The 19844-nt window shown below is 51.0% G+C and overlaps 1 protein-coding gene across 1 annotated transcript; it reads right to left on the bottom strand.

The window, feature by feature from the left end:
* Nucleotides 1-4256: 4256 nt before the first annotated feature.
* TMED10 (transmembrane p24 trafficking protein 10) lies at nucleotides 4257-18895 on the bottom strand. Its single transcript, XM_082760912.1, has 5 exons — nucleotides 18593-18895; nucleotides 15402-15522; nucleotides 10833-10906; nucleotides 6931-7057; nucleotides 4257-6486 (listed from the first exon to the last, which is right to left on the bottom strand). The coding sequence occupies exons 1-5, from the start codon at nucleotides 18848-18850 to the stop codon at nucleotides 6365-6367; spliced, it is 702 nt and encodes a 233-aa protein (XP_082617038.1). The 5' UTR covers nucleotides 18851-18895; the 3' UTR covers nucleotides 4257-6364.
* Nucleotides 18896-19844: the final 949 nt, after the last annotated feature.

A 19844-nucleotide genomic window follows, 5' to 3' on the forward strand; every position in this document is an offset into this window, starting at 1 on the left:
CTCCCTCCCTCAGCGCGGCCCCGCGGGCTCCATCTTGGCTCCCGCCGCCGACCCGGAACCGCTCCGCCCGCAGCCCTGACCTCCCCGCCGCCGCCCCCGCCGGCAGCGAGCCCGCACACACCGGCACCAAGAGGCACCCACCGGGCACCCACCGGCACCGAGGGGCACCCACGGGCCCCGGGAGCTGCCCGGTGTCACGGCGACGGGCGGCCGGAGCGGCCCGAGGGAGCCGTTGTGGCGTTGTCCCGTCCCGCCGAACCCCTCGCAGCGGGCGCTGAGGCGATCTCTGGGCGCTGTCACAAGCCGGGAGCGCTGCCCCGCGCACAGCCCCCTCCCCAGCCCCTCTGCACCCAACTCAAACAGACAAAGTGCTCCTTGCTCGTTACTGGTGGCATTTTGAGGAAAAAGTGGAAACTTCGTAAATAACCTTTTAGACCCCGCTAACTGCTGTCAGGAGGAACCATCAACAACCTTAATTTCAGAAAATTATTTATTTTTTATAGGTAATGTACCTCATAATCACGTCAGTATTTTGTTTTTGAAGCTCAGCAGGCACAGCCACGGAGCAGAAAGCAGTCTAAGGGCAGGGAACGTCCCCTTGGGTTACCTGACCCTGCAGGTACTGGGGACTTCAGGAGCTGAGGCACAAATCCCTAAAACCAAGCACGACAAAGCTGGCCAGCTTTTATCTCCACCTCGAGAAGAGCCTGTGGTGCTCCGTCAGAAACGAGGGAGGTTCCTCGCAACGCAGTGCATGTTATAGAGCTGTTGGGTATTTCCATTATAAGCACCTGGTTTAAAAGTGAACAATTTGTCCAGTAAGGTTTATTGGCTGTGCACCATAACTGTTTCCATACAAAGATGTTATTCTTCCAAGCAGCAAAAATGATACTTTAGTTTAGTTTAGTTTTCAGGAAAACAAAACAAAACAACAACAACAACAAAAAACGTACAGGAACCCATAAAAAAGCTCAGGTATGTTCTGCTAAGTAGCATTCTGCTAATTCAGGTATGTTCTGCGAAGTGCATTTGAAATGGGCTGCCCAGGGAAGTGGTGGAGTCACCATCCATGGAGGTCTTTAAAAGACATTTAGATGTTGAACTTAGTGATATGGTTTAGTGGAGGACTTGTTAGTGTTAGGTCAGAGGTTGGACTCCATGATCTTGAGGTCTCTTCCAACCTAGACAATTCTGTGATTCTGTGATTCGATCCCTCCAGCATAAAGGCAAACTGTGATATTGACAAAAAAAAAAAAAAGTCAATGCCAAAATCTCATGGAAATAGGATTAAGGAGTCTGCAACAGCTGTAGAAAACCAGAAGACTAATTGAAAAAGTCAATGTTCATTTTTTTCCCCGTTTGAAAAGTAGAGTTATCGTGTCCATTATCTGCAATATCACCCCCAGCCTTCCCCACACCGATGCTCACAGCAGTGCCTACAACATGTTCAGCCCCCCACACACACTTTTCACATTACTGCACTTACAGAGTCATGCAGTAGGTCTCACAGCAAGACGCACAAAGCAAGCAACAGACGCTGCCCGCTCAGGATCATTGGAATGTGGATGGAGAGCATGCACCCAAATTCACACTGAATTTTTCACTCAATATTGAGAGCAGCCATGGGGTCTGGAGGCAATATGCCAGTCTGTCTCTTGCAAAATCTTGCTGAAGGAGGAATTTGGACTTTCAGAGGAATACTCTCATTTACACCACAGTGAATATCAGTTGAATCCAAAGCTGTTATTAAGGGTTTTCAGCAGCCAAGGCAGCGCATTAATTACATTACTAACATAAGGAAAGTACAGCCCACACTGAGAAGGAAGAAATGAAAAGTCAGCTGTGTGGTTAGTTGTAATTAAGATGACAACACAATGAGATTCCAGTTAAATACGTATAGCAAATATACACCTGAGGGAAGATTATTGAAATTATATTCAGAGAGAAAAAAAAAAAAAAAAAAAAAAGAAAGGAATGAGCAGCTGGTATGGGAGAAAAAAAAATAACCTAGAGGGTACAGCTCTGCAGCAAACCAGACTGGAGTTGCAGTGCAGTGTAGCTGAAGAACACAAACATGATCTGCTCAGCAGATGTAGGAACAGCGTGCCCTAAAGAACCAGGAGAACAGTTCATCTCATTAAAACTACCCAAACCGCCTGGTGCAGCTTATGCAAAGATCACATCGTGTAATTGGTTTAAAAGCTCTGGGGAAAAGTTCCTCTGGAATATCAACTATGAAAGGAAATCGAGTGACAGAGGAAAGCATAGAAATGAGACTGAACTATCCAAGAGTGGTTCTATCCCTGCCTTTTTTTTTTTTTTTTTAAGAAGTTATTCAACATTTTAGTGTAAAACACTGAACTAAAACAAGTCAGATAGCCCTCCTGGGTACGGCAGCTTGCTCCAAATACAAACTAATCAAACGATCCCCACAGCTGAGATCACCGGTACAGATACCTGGAGATCACGGGCCCTCTGACAGGCTATTTCAGCACGCTGGGAACACTCGAGGCTGAGGTAATGCATTTAGCTTGAGGTGATAAACCACCACCTGCAACACAAGGGATAGGCAGGCATCAACTCCTGCCATTTTGCTGAAAGTCTGTCACTTCAGCTGAAACAGAGCAACCCCTGGCTCCTTTCAGTGCAAACAGACCTCCAGCACGAAGCAGAACAGGCTTCTAAAGGCAACACAGAACAAAGTATGTTTGTGTTGCAGCGAAAGCTCGGGCTCATCGATTTCAAGCTTACAGAAAGATCCAAGGAATGCCAACAGGCAGTTTTTCCCCACAGTCACCACACCACCAGTGAGCGGTTATTTGGGATAGGAAGAACAGAACGAGCAGATAGGCCTGATAAAATTTTTTGGGGTGGAGGAAGGGCAGCAGACAGCACAACCAAGCTGCCACACATTTCTCTGACCCAGCTTTTTTCTCCTCTGAAAGATGCATCCAGTCCAGCTTTGTGCTCTTTCTTTCCCACCAAACAACCTTAAAGTGACTTCTGGGAAGCTCATTTCCCAAAGATTTTGCTCACTTCTGGCAAAGCTGTCTCCAGCCACAGCACGACGAGCACAGCAGAGGGCACAGCTAAAGAGATGAGACAAATCCATTAAATGAATTTGCAGCGGGTAGGAGAGCCCAGGCTACTTTCCCAGGATCTTTGCTGGAGGACCTTATGAAACGCAGAGGCAGGAATCCCCTAATGATCCTGCCAACGCTGGCAAACTACTTGGAGCCAAAAGTCCCTCAGCAGCTGCTCCACCGTTAAATGCACGGATCTGCCAGTTCGGAGGCAGCGCAGGTGTTGTGCACTCGGGTTGTTTCTCAAATATCTGACCGACTTGGGAGAAATGAGCAACCGAGTGCGAGCTGCTCGTCTCTCAAGGCACGCACACGCAGCGTGAGCGCTGCGATAATTAAATTGTTAGTCACATTGACAAGTGGGTGGAAGAGGCTGGGTACGTCTGATGCCGTTTGCTACAGGCAATTACAGATTCACCAGCGATGCATCTGTCACACGCAAAGATGGGCTCAGACCCAAGGATCTGTAACAGCTCCAATTCTGCCCAGTTCCCAGAAGTAAAAGGGAGCGAACAGGGCAGCTCCGCATCCGCAGCGTGGCTCAGACCCACCTCCAACCTACCGCGTGAAAACAGCTGTACGATTTCACATGCTCAAGTATTCATCCATGCAAGAACTTGCAGACACTGATGCTTATCCAAAGATCTGGGAATTCCCACTCTCCAAACTCTCCCCGATAACACTAACTGGTTCTGAAGCTCTTGCATGGCCTCAGCTCTGCCATGTGCCATCGCACTCGGTCCCTGCTTGGCACAGGGATCACAGGCTCGGCAGAGATTTGGCAGCAGCAGGAGGTAAATACCAGATCACTCCCTTCACTGAGCAGCTGAGTCGCAAAGGGCAAACTCATCTTTGTGACAATTTAAATCTTCCTCTAAAGCATGAAACTGAAAGTAATTTGATTTGACTTAATGAAGTAAATTCTCCCTGGGAGCTGGCAGTGAAAATAATCCAACCTTGTGCTCTAGAGCACCAGCACTATTTCACAGCCAAGCACAAGACAAGCTGGTAGCCTCAAGACCCCTCCATGTAAAGAGGGACATGATTAGGAAGAGTGGAAGGGGAAAAAAACAAATGTTAACTTCTAGTAGAGTAGTTTTTTGGAATGACCATCACCAACTGTGTCAACCCCACAAAGAGAACAAAGAACAAGACTCAGACAACTAAAGTGGGTTGTTTTTCCCCAAAGCAATTTTATTTGAGAAAATTGACAAAATCCCCCAAGCAGTCATTACAGAGAAATCCGTTAGTCCCCCACATCTGCCCCCCAGTACCCACCCCAGCGCGGCGAGGACCAAGGCGCAGCACCAGAGCGATGACACTGTAACAGTCACCTGGAGGACGTAAGGCCTCACCACATTTTTGAGAGAACGGTGTCTTCATACTCTGAGAAGGACGGGGAGAAGCGAATCACAACGGACAAGACGGGGAAGGCCCCTTGCTTGTACTGTCTTTTCAATTCATATAAAAACAAAAGCAAAAACCTTAACAGATCTACAGGCTTCAAACTGTAGGACCTAAAGCTACCTTCCAATGACTTCTGTAATTAAGTCCTGTGGCATCACTGCTGTTCTGCAGTGTAACAGCTTTAAAAACATACAAGGATAAAGGGAGAGGAGTGGACTTGGATTCTTAATATGGCTTTATAAAAAAAAAAAAAAAAAGAAAAATCAATATAAGCACTTGCCAGTGGAACTAACAACCCCAGGATCTTGGTGATGGCAAAGGAGCAACAACACACTAACGCTGTTCGATGACAGTAAGTCATCTTTTCACCCTTTCCCATAGCCTCACCCTGGACAACCGTTCCCACCGGCAATAGATCAGGTTCAGGTTGTCAATTATTAACAAATGCTTTTTTCCCAAATGGTAGGCTGGACCCAGGGCCATGATAACCTGCTCCCTAGCCAGAAGGGTCGAGGCACGTGAGACCAGAACGCTGTGCTGCTGAACCGTTTGCTCTGAAGGAATGCAGAGAAGGTGAAAGAATTTTAATCTCTGCCTACAAACTGCAGTGTGTAAGTCCAGGAAGTTAACCTGCCTGTTTTTCCCCAGCCTGCTTATTCATTGTAATTCCATCTGGACGGCTGAGGAACCATGAGAGGCTGCTTGCTCTCTGTGGTACCATACAGAAGAACAATTCTGTTGAGGGCACAGTTCAGACCCCCTTCGGATGTAGCATTAGCTTGTTCCTACCCTGTACTGCTTTTCAAGATCATCCTCATTCTTCCAACAACTCCTCTGCCATCCTTCAAAGCACCCCTTGCATCCTCAGACCTCAAAGCAGGGCACAGGCCTTCATGCTCCACATTAACGGCAGCTCACCTTGCTTTGAGGTCTCAGGAAATGAGATTCAGCCAGCTGCCTGCTGAATAAACGGTACGCTATTAGCTGAAAAAAGTCTCCTGCTCAATTTAAGATCAAGTTCCCTAGCATAACCTGCTCCTATTTGCTCTGTGACTGTATCTGAGGCCTTCTCTCTGCACAAAAGGTCGCTGCTGATTACAGCTTTCAGGAAAATTGCTGCATCATTTCAGGACAAGAGAGGCAAATCCAAGACAAGCACATGGAGTAAGGGCAGGCCCAAGGCTGGACAGCCTCTCTGAGCAAAGCAGGGCTCTGCTTTCCAAGCTCAAGCACATTACAAAGCCGTCCTTCCAAGGCTCCCCTTACTCCAGGCTGAACCATCGTATGCTCAGGTGCCTTGACCCACCAGCTCCCACAGGGAGAAACACCAAGGTCCACAACAGGGACCAAACCTTGGACCCCCCTCTATTATCCTCAAGCTCTGCTGGAATGGTAAATCCTATTTCTTTGCCCTCACCTTCGTTTGCATGAGGCCTGGATCCCAGCTGGTCGGAACAGGGAATCCCTCACTCCGTCCCGGTGCTGGCTGCATGGCACCTACAGAGCTCAGCAGGACCAAGTGGCTCAGGGTAACACTACAGTCACAGACAGATGGGAGACATCATCAAGATTACAAAAGGGGAACAGACAGCGCAAAAAGCTCGCTGCAGCTGTCACGGAAACATCATTTTTTATTTAATCGCTGCCCCAGGAAACCCCAAACCCATCACAAGCTGCCCCACCCTCAACATCTAAAAGGATTTCTCCAGTCCCCAGTTGCCTCCAGCTTTATGGTTCCCTCCCCCTTTGGGGTCCTAGTTCCTGCAGAAAAGCTCCAGTCAGGGGGTATCATCTGTGAGATGGCTCCGGGGGGCACGGCCGGTCCCAGCGGTGTCCAGCTGGGTCTGGGAGGAGGGGGAGGAGGACTTGTTCCTTTACTCAATCAGTTTCTTGGCCTTGAAGAAGCGACGCAGGTAGAAAACCTGCCAGGTGGCCAGTCCGATGAGACAGCACATGGAGAAAATGCTGAAGTACAGAACCCGGGTGTTTGTCGATTCTGAAAGAGACAAGAAACCATTGCACGGCAGTCTGACATCACGGGATGCTCCTTAAAACCCTGGGAACCTCACCCTCCTCTCTCCCCACCCCTGCGAAACGTCAAAGGCAAGATATCAAACACCGTGAGGGCGAGGGCGCCCAAGCACCAGCAGTACCTGAGAATAAACGCAGGGGGAACAATGAGAGGGAACAAGGTGAAACTTCGGTTAATGGGTAACGTGAAATGGTGAGATTAATGCTCATTAGGAATGGAGACAGGAAGAAATGGTTTCTAGAAATGGGAAACAAGACAGTACGACTGCTCAAGGGAAGAGAGAGGGCTTTCTCTTAGTAGGAACGGAACAGGCAGAGACTGCTGTAATTGCTTGTTCTCCCTAACAACACGTTCAGCAGAAGTAAGGGTCTTAGAGCTCCAGCCCTCCAAAGGAGCACAGTCTCTTACCATTCGTGTCCCTCATCTCTTCTTCTCGTTTCTTCATATAGGCAAAGTCATTCACAATAGACTCTGAGAGATCTTCCAGCCGCCTCAGTTCTACCTCCAGAGGCTTCAACTTCTCCACTTTAGCGATCTACAAAACAGGAGAGTCAGGCAGTCACTGAACCAAAGCCAAAAGCTCCTACACGGGCTTTTACTACCATTTTGCACCACTCCTCCTCACACACTCCAGATCTGGGGCATCCTTCCCCCTCGGGAAGCACCTCTACGAGCCAGGAACTCCCACTGCATAAACTGCTATCACCTCTCCCACCTGTTTGCTGAAACACACTCGGGTCTGCCCCTCCTACTCACCAGAGGAGCTCAGCATGCACACAACACATCCTTCCTTATTCGGCTGAGCGTTACCTTACTCACAGTTGGCTTCTGACGAGTGGGCAGAGGAGCTTGCCACGTGGCTACACCTCCAGTGAACAGCAGTCACAGCTCAAGGTAAGTTGATTTTAACTTACAGGCGTGTGTAATATTGCTGGCTGTGCACACTGGGTATTAGCGCCGAGACTCGCTTGGCTAAACATTGCCCCAGAAAGTCGGAGCAGCCTGATCCTGACAGCAGCGGTTCGCTTACACCCACAGGAGCCCGGGGGTTGTGAGCTGAGAAGCTCAAGGCCAGGACACGCTCTTGGCAGGGCTGCGCAGCTCCAGAGCACTGCAGCTGCCACCAGATGCCGCTGTGGGAATACCTATGGGATGGGCTACGCTTGAGCCAGTCGGAAAGATAAAAATACGCTTCCCTCGTAAAAGCTGGTTTGATACGACATCACTTTTTGTGCACACCACGCAACCTGCAAGCTAAAGACTTGTATATAAATGAAAAATCTACAGGGAATTCAATTAGAAAGCTCACTCCGTAACAGAAATACTTGAAGTTGAGTGTATGAGCACGTGTCCTTGCCCTGATCCTGACCATAACCCGACAAAACATTATGCAAAATCTGTGACAAGGACATTCCTAACTGCATTTCCTGCCACGGCTGCTTTGGAAAACTCTGGTTCTCACACAGGACTTGCCACTACCACGACTGACAGACAGGCCAACGCCCGGGTGACGCCACATGGGGAAGGCTCAGCACCAAAAACACACGGGTGTCCCCACGGTGACGCAGAGGAGGCCCAGGAGGCACCCCCAGCCCACCCGGCAGGCAGTAGGTGGCGCTGGGGGAGCGGGCAAGCTGCAGCGCTGCTGAGACACTGCCAGGACACTGAAGGGTCTTCGCATGACACACATCTGGGTAAGCAGCAGGCTCTCGAGCAGTCATCTGAGCCGTTTTATGCTGAGGTGAGCTGTACGTTAAATCTGCCAGCGCAGCAGTGTCAGCTTGGAGCACACGTGCGAAGAGGGCGTAGGAAATGAGAGGTTAAAACCCTCCCGGCTTTCTAGTCAAGAGGCTGCACTGACAAAACTCTGGCCAGGATGCACATCTGCCAGCAGATCTTTGCTAAAAAAAAACTAGCAGCAGCACAAGCGTGCCTACGGCCTGGACTCTGCTGACACAGCTCTAGCAGCAGGTCTGTACCAGGGACAAGGGGTCAGGGACCTCTGCTGACAAAACAACCCTGAGCTGACTGCCTCCGTTATCCTCCTGGAGGGCACTTTTCCATACCCACAGGCTTGAACGACTCCCCTGGGAAAAACTCTGTTTTTTCTGCTCCATCCTGCATCCCTTCAGCTGCTTTTAAAAGGTGTAGCTACAAAAACACGACAGCCTATTTCAGTCCTGCATGTACTCTCACACACACAACCTGGATTTCTCTCAGCCCAAGTGAAACCAAAGAGCACTGCTGCTCCAAGACAGTCTGTAAAAAGCCCACTGAGCCTCCGTGGTGGTGGAACACCGCGGTCTTGGAAGGCACAAGAACATCCGTACCAAACAAACAGCTGAGACAACTCCACTGAGCTTCTCGGGGGCCACTTAAAGGTGCATCAAAGCCTGCCTAGCACAGAGAGAGACTGTAGCCAGGAACTGGCAAGGAGTTGCTCATCCGGAAAGGAATTTTAAGAAGTTTAAATCTCCAAGTCTTCTCGGTGTCCTCTGAAAAGTCCTTTCACTCCTACTTACTGACTGAAGAAAGGTGTTTCTCCCATCCCAGAGAACTAAGGCCCGTCACTGCCATGCAGCGGGGCAGTAAGATTTTCTAACCTGGATCACTCTCCCAGCTCCTCTGCTCCAAACACATCTGCACCTATGCAAGTTCATGAAGCCAGGCACGGACATCATCCCTGCTCTCACTGCCCATGCCCACGCACAAGCAGGACAGCATCACTGCCCCTAATCCAACCCCTGCATCAACTCTTGTAGGAGTTCAGCAAGAACCAGTGGGGGGAGGACAAAGGCACTGCTGGCTCCAAGGACACTAAGAAAAGGTTCAAAAAGGCAGCGATTCCAGGAGAGAAATCTGGCAGCAGCCTTCCCCCTGAGGCCTTACAACAACCTGTCAAGTCCTAAAACACAAATACTCTAGCAACCTGGGGCAGAGGGTGAAAAAAAAGAAAAAACACTACGAAACAGTGCCTAAAGATCAGTAGTAGCTTTACAAGCACTAGGTGAGACTGAGTCCTTCGCAGACACACCACTCAACAAGGCTCGACACAGCCTGTCCCTCAGAGGTCCCCATGAGGCAAGGACGCTTGTTGGCAGTGTCGAGATCTCCATTCAGGTGGGACTGCAAGTCTGAATTCTTCTTTTCCTACATTTGTCCCTTCTCCATTGGTAGAGCTACACTGGGGACAAGAGTAACACGTACTGGGTTTGATAACGTAACTCAAGAGTAATCTGCAGGGCTGTTTTAAAGACATTCTGTAAACACAGTCACCAGAGTCCTCCCGGTTACACTCTCAGGGGTCACCACGTAGGATTTCACCATCTCGTAATCCTCCAACAGCTGGTTTAGCCGGACAGACTGCCCACTGACTGCTTTGCTCTTCCCCAGCCCCAAGCAGTTTTTCTACTCTTCACGTACAGTGACTGTACTGACGTAAGCCACGGAGGAACGGCTAGCCCAGAGTTCAGAAGGATAGCAGAACCCAGCATGCCCATCTGAGAAACTCATCAGTTCCCTAACTGCCACCGTACGCAGTCTCCTCTGTTGCCCTCTCCTCCCTAAGGCAGGAACCTTTCTCCTCTAACAACTCTCAGGCTCTGCTGGGGGCTGCTCGACCCCAGATTCCAGCAAGCCAGAAGCACAGAAGCCATCAAAATTCAGCACCCAAAACCACCAGACTGGCCCAGCCACAAAGCAACTGCTATTCCTCACAGCTGCTCCGGGGCTAAGCAAGCTGTGTCCCCCCAGGATGGGAACGTTCAGGGTTTGATGCCTGTTCCCAGTGTGACGCCTGCAAACCAAATACACATTTCACACCAACTGCCAAATACCTTTACACTGATATACGGCCAGTTCTTAGCAACTCACGAGCACCGTGTTTCAGGGCTGTCAAGCCAACACATCTCCCAGTGAGGAAGGCAGTAACGATGCAGCTTGACCTTTAGGAGGCTCTGACGTTCACCTAAAATACCCTCCACTGTTAGGGCAGGGGAAACTGCACATCTCAGTATCTTGTTGCTTGTAATACCTATGCCCAGAAGCTGGGTCACACTGCCCTGGCAAAGATATAAATAAAAGTTCACACATTAGGCTCCAGTTCCCAGAGCCCAGAACGAATGTCAGTTGATATTTATCTTTTTTTTTTTTTCCCCTAGCAGACAAAGCTTCCCTGGGACTGTAAGTTGCAGACAGGCTTTCATCACCGCTGGGAAAACGGCTTCCCATCATGAGCCCCAGATCTACAAATAGCATCACGTGAGTGCTGGGAAAGGGGAGTCCGAGGGGCAGGCAGCCAGGGGACATACCTCCTCGTAGTTCTTTGCTTCGACTCCATGCTTCATATCCAGAATCACGAGCTGGTCCGGCATCCTCCCTGTTCCTGGAAGCATAATGAAAGGATTCATTGTGCGAAACGTTCAGCCTGCCAGGAAATCACCAGCTCGCTCTCCCCAGCGCTGAGGAAGGCCTCACAACATCCCTCCCCTCCGTGTCTGCAGCTAACTGCGGAGGCAGCACAGTCCAGCCTAAAAATACAGACTTCAGAATAAATCCTGGCTGAGGGAGAGCCTCCCAAAGATAATGGGAACAAGCTGTAACCAAAAGTGCTAAGTGTGTGTAGGATGCAAATCACTGTAAAAACTGCAGAGGATTAGAAATGAATACCAGCTGCCACGAGGCAGCCTGGCTCAAGTCACCAGGGGGACAACTCTTCAAGCTGGGAAGCCCGTGTTCCTCCTCGCAGGAAGTACACCAACAGCCACCAAGGTTACTGAGGTGGGAAGTGATTTTATATTTAGAAAAGAAGAAGGAAAGCTGCTTTAATTGAGGAAGGCAGCATATGGGGACTAGTGATCCTCACATGCTGCACTATCTGCAGAAACGAAGGCAGCATCTTTACTGCAGGATCTTTACAGGGAAAGAACTGACCAGACACACTGTTCTCAGACCCACGTTGCAAATGCAAACCCCAAGATGTCTGCAGCCACAAAAACAGTGAGGAGGATAAGGCTGCAGTCAACAGCACAAGTATCTTTTAAGGCTGTGGCCCCTTGCTGGAGAAGCCTACTGCTAATTCCTTGTTTGTTTTTTAACTGCTACAAATTCTCATATCTGAGAATATTCACAAGAGGGGGGGGGGAAAACGTCTTATGCATTTAAGACACTCTAAAGGAATGCAGCACATCAGCTGACCCGAGCATCATACTGCACCCTACCACCCACCAAGGAAATGTCTGTACACAACACATTCCCAAAGCCCAGCACTTGGGGGCATGCAGTTGTCCCCAGCGAGCTGCCAGCACAGCACAAGGTCTGAATTCCCTCACACTGCAAACTTCAGAGCTTTTCTCCAGGAGCACGTCCAATTCTCACACCGAGCCCTAGGTAGCTGCCAGGTGGACGTTCCCTCAGCCCACAAGCAAACTCAACATACAGGTAACACAGGGTCACTGCAGCCAGAGGCAGCAACATATTGCAGGTCTTCAATGCAACATCCCCAGTTTTTGTCTCTATCCACTGAACAGCTCTTCCAACAGCAGACTGGAATCACCTCCACCTTCTACTGCTGTCAGTGCACAGAATGATCCACTAGCAACATCACCCTTATCATCTGCAAACTGTTTCTTAATTCCTGAGGGATAATGCAGCTCAAAATTCTCACTCAGACACCTAAAAGCCTCATAGATAAATCAGAATTAGGATGTTTTTGTATAAAAGACCAGTTACTGTAAAAACGAACTTAAAACCTAGCACATTCTTTAACAGACGTGTTGTACACAACCATGCAGTGCTCCTTCCTCCAGCCACAAGTTTTGACCACTTTTGATGCCTATCAGCATGCCTGCAGACTGGCAGGCAGGGGGATTGACAGTAGCTGCAGAAGAAAATGCGAAGCATGCAGTTCAGAGAGGGTTTTTTTTATGTTGTTTAAATTACAGCAACTTGGTTGGACAACTTGAGCTTCCAGGAGGAGATGAGAAAGATGAAGAGGACAGTGAAGAGAACAGAACTGGAAGGATTCATCTGTAAGGCTGGAGGGGAGAGCTGCCAAGAAAGCAGAAAAATGAGAGCTGCTGGGAGCAAGGGGATGGAAAGCAGACATTCTGCAAGAGGTTAACGTTGTCAGAGACTGCCCTGGAAAACCTCAAGCTGCTCTTCCAGAAGATTACTGAGCCCAAGGCACAAGCAGAAGCTTCCCTTAAGCTCATCAGATCCTCTGCGCCTCCTTACACCTCCTGCAGCTGGGGCTCACCAGAGCAGAGATCAGATCAGCACAGTAAAACAAACCGAAAAAAGCAGCAAGTCCCAGCTAAGCCATCCAGCTGATACCTACAACCCCCAGGGTCTTCAAGAGGTTATCTCATGCAAGTACGGAGCTGTTTCCTAGGAGACTAAAGGAGCTCCTCATTTGTAGTCAATGCAAAAACAAGGTGGTTGAACTGGAGGTCATTTTTTTTTTCACAAAAGAATGCCAGAAAAAATAAGGTATTAAACCCCAAGTTGGGAAAAGTAGGATTATGGAAGGAGCAAAGAGGTAAAGATGGAGATGGGAGAGGGACTTTTAATCAGGGAGTGTAGCAATAGGACAAAGGGCAATGGCTTTAAATCAAAAGAGGGCAGATTTCGATTAGACATGAGGAAGAAATTCTTTACCCAGAGGGTGGTGAGGCACTGGCACAGGTTGCCCAGAGCAGCTGTGGATGCCCCATCCCTGGAGGTGCTCAAGGCTTTGGGCAACCTGGTCTGGTGCTGTGCTTGTCAGGAACTGGCTCACGATGCTAGAGTAAGTGCCCTTGGGAACACATCAGTGGTCAGTAAGACAGGATCCTTCCACCCTGGAAGCGGGGCAAAAAGCCCATCGTACGAACACGCACAGCTTCAAGGAGCACTCTAAGAACTCCTTCCCTCTCCTAGTGTGGGCCTTCTGCACAGGATCTCCTTCTCACTTCCTCTTCCTCATTTCTGCGGTGAAGGATTGAGAAATCCCAGTCGCTCAGATCTCTCAGGGCCCAACGGCTCTGGGCTTCCTCTACCAACAGTTCTCCTCTTCCAGAGCTCCAACGCCCTCCTTGCTGCAGCACTGCAAGTCCTGACCACCTACTAGAGGTAACTATGAAAAGGAAAGGAGAAACATGGGGAGAAAAGAGAGCCTGGTCAGTTGCCCCATCCCCTTGCTTGCATTAAAGGGGAAAGGAGGCACTGCCTTGTGACACAGTTACTTCTTTCACAGCACCTCACCTGTGTCCTGCACTGATCAGGCCTCACGGTGCCACCTCCCTTGCTTCAACGTTTCCTTAAAATCCAGCACAAGCAGGGGAAATCTGCAGACACCCATCACGCAGTAAAAATTGTCAGCAAGGTTTGTGGGGCCCCTGGGTCAAAGAAGAAACTGGCAGCTTGAAGGACCCTAAAGAGAAGGCCTATAGAAGAAGATCCAACTGCCCAACTGAACAGCTCTAGATTTTGGCACTTCAGTCCCCACTAGCCACTGAGCAGAAGCTGTGCTTACAAATGTTATCCTCGTTGGTACCAAAAGCTCCAATACAAGCTTGCAACAAGGCAGGGAAGCCAAGGAGCAAACACTTGACGCAACAAAAAGAGCCACAAGAGGCTCTGGCTAGGCAAGAAACCTCTGGTCACAAGCACTGAAGTAAGAGTCTAGACACAACTAAAGAAAGAAGCCTCTCCCACTTCAGTGCGTGATCTCTGAAAGGGTTTGTGGCACTGTCTGGAGGCCTCCCAAACACCCAGGTGTGGGACAGTAAATAGCAGCAGCAGCTCTCCCGGATGAGTCACCGGGGCCTGCATGTCTCGATGCGTTAAGGAGCACTGGGAAGCCCTACCTTCACCATGAAAAGGCAGAACCCTGAGCATTTGGGGTCACTGTCTCATCTGCAAAATATGATGGAAGAGGCTTTACAAGCCAGATCCCTCCCCAAACCGATAAAGATGGCCTTCTGTTTCTGGAAAGTTCTCTGCAGCTTGCAAATTACTTGCATCTTCTGCACGAAGCAGAGCAGCAAAGCAGATGCTGCCTTTCAGCAGATCCGGGGAACGCTGCTAGTGACTGCTCTTCGGGGTCTATACGGTAAGACACGGGAGAATCAGCTCCAGGGAGCAGAACTCAGACAGTGACGGTGAGGAGACGCGAGCACTCACAAGCTTGCACAGGCTCACCCACACCACAGGGGACTGGAAGCCACGTGCTGGCTGCTTTCAGCACATCTGTCCCGAGGATGAGCCCGGGCACCCAGAGCAGCACATGCGTCACCTCACAGGAAACGAGCCTCGGTGCTCGTTAGGCAACTATCCCTGCAGCACAAATGCAAAGCTGACGTCCGGCTCATTTCCCCTTCCCTTTATCGACTGCTTCGCAGTTGTGGGTGCAAACCATGGCCACGTGCTGCTAACCTAACAGGATTGCAGCCAAGCACACGCTCTGCAGGTCACATTCTAGCTAATGGGGAGAGATGGGCAGCGGGGGAGAAAGGCCAGGTCCTGGAAACGATGGCATCATGCTCCGTTCTGGCTTGACTGCAGGATGAGAAGCATGAAAAGAGCAGGAGAGGTGAGGCTTGCACCCTGATGCTGCCATTCACTGCGACTGTGCTGACCTGTGTAGGAGGAACACAATTCCCCTTTCTTAGGCCTCTTTCAGAGGAAACCTGAGCGCTCTGTACAGCAGCCACAGGGGAATACTTAACTTCCAAATGCAACACAGACAGCAAATGCTCTGCACCAGTAAGATTGTCCACAAACTCCTGAGAAACAGCTTTAAAAGGCAAAACGTTCTGCAGACTCTGCTCAGAACCACAATCCACGTACCTCTCATGCACACATCCACCCGAATTCACCAGAAGCTAAAGGACACTTACCCACGGGAAGCTTGCTCTCGAAGCAGGCCTCAAACATGTCATAGTCTTCAGTGGTGAAGGCAAACTTGCCCTTCGTGGCATCCTCCTTGGCGTACAGGATGTGTCCCGCCGAGTCAGTTATCTGTGTGAGAGAGAGACGGCGAGGGTAAGGAACAGCACTGCACTGCCACGGGATCACTCAGCATAAAACCTGTACAGGTTCTCCTGGATCTGCCACATTCTGATTTTGGAGGTTTCCCCTCTTCTTTGCACCTGTATCAACTCCTCCCCTACGGATCCCCACCGAGCTGACAAAGCCGGAGTGCCTCTCTGTAACTACCAACTCAAACAAATAAACAAAACAAATAGAGAAAAAGAAACAAAACCAAAAAAAAAATGAAAACCGACCCAAAACCGAAAACCACACCGATTTCTCTTCCTCCTATAACCCCTGAATACAGGCTGCATTTAGGAACTCGAGCTGTGCCAAACTGTCATTCGCTGCCTTCTTTTTGCAAGCAAAATTCAGAAATTCCCATGGTAGCAGACGCAGAGAAGCCTTATGGGACAAAAAAGGCTCATTCCCCAGAAGATGACACAAAGAAGGGTGTATCTATTACTCCAGAAATGAATAATCAGCGTGGCCCCAAGTTACACAAGGTCAGGGTGCCAAGGTCCATAGAAGTGGCCACTTCAGAGAACTCACTCAGACTACACAGACGGAGTAATGACTGCTTTGCACTACGTCTCTGAAATTACTAAGAATAGGTAAAAACTGTACACGGTCTACAAAAATGCTTCACCCAAGAGTAAAAAAGGACACACATTCCGTGGCACAGACTGAGACAATTGCTGTGCTCAATTAAAAGGTCAAGCCACTCGAAATACACTGAGTTGGGTAAAAAAAATGCAGGCATTACCATGCTGCAAGAAAATCAACAGCACTCTCCTCTGCATTGTTTCCCGGTTTCCCTCAGCAGGTATGTCTGAAGAGTCCGAGAATCATCTCAAGGATGCAGAAGGCAGAGGTGCAGAACATATTTTGTGGTACAGAGCAGATACATCAGACATTCTCCTTTACTCCACCTTACAACTGAAGTCTACAACCTTGCAATCTACAACCTTGTTTCCCTGTAAAAGAGCCACATGGAAAGGCTACGTACCCAAAATGATTTTAGGGAAACGCTTCTTTTCTTATTTCAACACCTAACTAACTCCCTGCCACAGGACAGCACTGAGACTGACCGCTTGCTCATATTCGGAACAGGTACAGACTTTTACGTGGATATAATGAGTTGCTACACTAGGCAGGAAAAATAATAAAGGGTATAAATCCTGCAGCCTCAGGGCATAAGGAACAAGCTCCCCCTGCACACAGATTGCTCCATAACCATGTGTTGCAGGACGTGCAGCTGCTGCCCCTGTGCCATATGGCATTGTCTACCTGAGAACACCTCGGAGCCTCCGTGGCTGCTCCCTTTCAGAGCTCCACCTGCGTCTGAGCTGTGCACAAATGAGCGCACGCCACGCAGCCGGGCACAGGCTGCCGGCACCTGGCCGTGCCAGCACGGCACACGGGCACACGTCCCGGTCACTGCGTGCTGCAGGAAAACCAGGGCACCTGCCTGGCTGCACATCTGGGCTGGCACTGGGCTCTCACCAAGCTGTGCGACAAGAACACCGCAAAGAAAGCCCTCAAATGCCTCTGTTGTTTCCAGCATTATTCCCTCAGGGCTTTCTGGGAGCAGAGCTAATCTTTAGCAAGAGGATATTGCGCTGCTTGAGCTGGTTTTGTCCTTTCCAGCTCCAACGGCCTGCCCACAATCGGGATCTGAGATGGCAAGAGCTGTGCTCTGCTCCCCGAATCAGCCCCGTGCATCAGCTCAGCTGGGCGTGCGGGGGTGGGAGAAGCTGCTAAAAGCCCAGCCAGAACACTTGCGGGGGAGAGGCTGACCTGAAAGGGATTTTTCATGATGTTCAAACGTTATTTACAGTAACACGGCCCTCCACAGGCAGGGCATTGTTCGCCCCTGACAAAGAGCCCAGCGATTCCCCGTCCCGCCAGGCCCTACAACGGCACAGCCGCACGTGATGTGATGCCGGCGGGACGTCATCCGCCCCAAGGCTCCCTGCTGCAGCCAGCTGGCAGGGCGCGAGGATTCCTCGCAACAGAGGCTGTCACTGTTGGTGTGGGAGCACCACAAACACCCCGCTCAGCTCACGGATGGGAGCTGCACCGAGCACGGCCACAATTAACCACCAGCCTCCCACCTTCGGGTGGCCCCATCCCAGGGACCGGAGCAGGCCAGGCAGCAAGGAAGGAGCGAGACCACCGCGGGTGGATGTCCTGAGCTGTGTTTTCTCACAGCAACTGGGACACAAGGAGCAAGAAGCATGCACCTAGCACAGGCGCTGCCACACTCACAGCAGGCCCAGAGCATCAGGTGGCTGCACCTGAACAGTAAGATGGAAAGCAGGAATGGCATAGGTGGTTATGTGTCCCTTGTGGCTTTTGAGAGTAGCGTGGGACCTTCGCTTACTGATTTTTACATCAAATTGATTTTATAGTTTCAGCAAAATGGAACTTCATAGCTCTGGTCAAATGGAGCTTCCACAAGCACTCCTGTTTGGGTACCTGCTTCAGGAGCAAAGCCAGAGTGAGACTGAAGCGTTCACCACCTCCCTAGGCAAGGCCTCTGTAACAAGGGGAGGTTTCTAAGAGACTGAGGGGTCAGGGTGGGCAACCCGAGAAGCAGGAGGCTCGGTAAGAGAAAAACAGGGGGATGTGCTCAACCTGAAATACACGCGCCTCACCAGGGGAAGGTTTTCAAGCACATAAGCTGCCCATATACAGACACATTTCCTTTTATAGATGATGCAACAGATTAAAAATAAAATAAAATAAAAAAAAAATAAAAATAAACCAAAAGCAGGGCTCCAGAGGCAGCCCACAACCGGGGCCAGCTGCCGCAGGGCCTCCACGTGCCCGGCTGCGCCGTGACCCCGTTCCCGAGCAGCCCCCCCCGCCCCCCGGTCCAGCCCCGTCCCGGCCCCGTCCCCCTGCCCCCACACCGGGCCGGGCCCCGCCGCCCCCCAGCCCCGCCCCGGCCCCGCCCCGCGCCACGTCCGGGCCGAGCCGAGCCGAGCAGCGGCAGCGCCGGTCCCGGTCCCGGTGCCGGTGGCGGTGTCGGTCCCGGTCCCGGTGCCGTCACCTTGAGGTTGGCGGAGGGCCCGCTGGAGGAGCCCGGCGGGGCGCCGATCTCGTACTCGCCGGTGACCAGCGTGTCGCGGTGGATCTCCTCCCGCAGGCACTTGCGCGCCTTGCCGGGCAGCTGGAAGGAGATGGGCCGCGCCGGGCCGGCCAGCAGCAGCAGCAGCAGCGGCAGCAGCGGGAACGGGAGCGGGGCCGGCCGGGGCCGGGGCCCGGCGCTGTGTCGGGGGCGGCCGGGCGGCGGCAGCGGCAGCGGCATGGCGGCGGCTCGGGCAGCGACGGGGCCGGCCTCCGCCCCGCTCCGCCCCACGTGACTGCCGCCGCCTGCGTCACGCCGCGGGAGCCGTTGGCGCTCGAATCGGGCCCGCGCCGCGGGGCGGGGCCTCGCCTCACGGGCGGCCGTTGGGGGGGTGGGGGGGTATGGCCGGCACCTCCATGAGGGGGTCCTCGGTACGGCTTTGCCCGAGGTGTTGTAATAAAATAAAATAAAACACGCAGGCACACAGCAAGGTGCGCACAGTCTAAATTCACACACATTTACCCATATCACACATTTACCCATATCTGAACGCCTCCCAAGCCCTCCCCTGGAAGATGTGCTTGTTTCCTAACGTCACATAGTATATTTTTATATATTTTTTTTTAAATTCCCGAGTAATTCCCCCTGTCATCATCAGCCAACAAAGCTGCTCTATCAGGCAGCTCGCTCCTTTGGACCAGCACCATGCAAATACTGTATGACAGTGGCAGAAGCACACGAGTGCTTTTGACAGCAAACAAAATTCTGACAGCTTCAAAAGGGCTTTTTTCCCCCTCCCTCTCCACCGTGTGCTCAGACCTACGTTTTTTTAATATATTTTGGTCATGCATACTTCAAGTATTTGCCTTTTTAGGAACGCAGCACCGAATAACCACACCGCAGCCATACCAGCCTTTGGTGGTCTCTCCCCGCAACCCCTCAGCTCCATTTTCCCCCTTGGCCCCTGCCCGCTGGCACCTCGCCTCCCGCAGGGCCAGGCCTGGGGGAAGACGTGCAAGTTGTGGCAGGAACAGGCAGCTAAGGGCACGCCAGAGGAACGGCGAGTTTTTGGCTGCGATCCTTTAGTCACGTCCTCTCTGTGTGCCTTTGGCCTCGGCTGCGCTCTCCAGTATTAGTTGGCTTGACGCAGGGGGAAAAGAGGGAGGAAAATTTCCCAAACGCGTGGTTGTGATTAACACAGCTCCTGGGATTGTCCACAAGTGTTTGGGTGTGT

This window comes from Aythya marila, assembly GCF_965140915.1.
Source record: "Aythya marila genome assembly, chromosome: 5".
NCBI lineage: Eukaryota > Metazoa > Chordata > Aves > Anseriformes > Anatidae > Aythya > Aythya marila.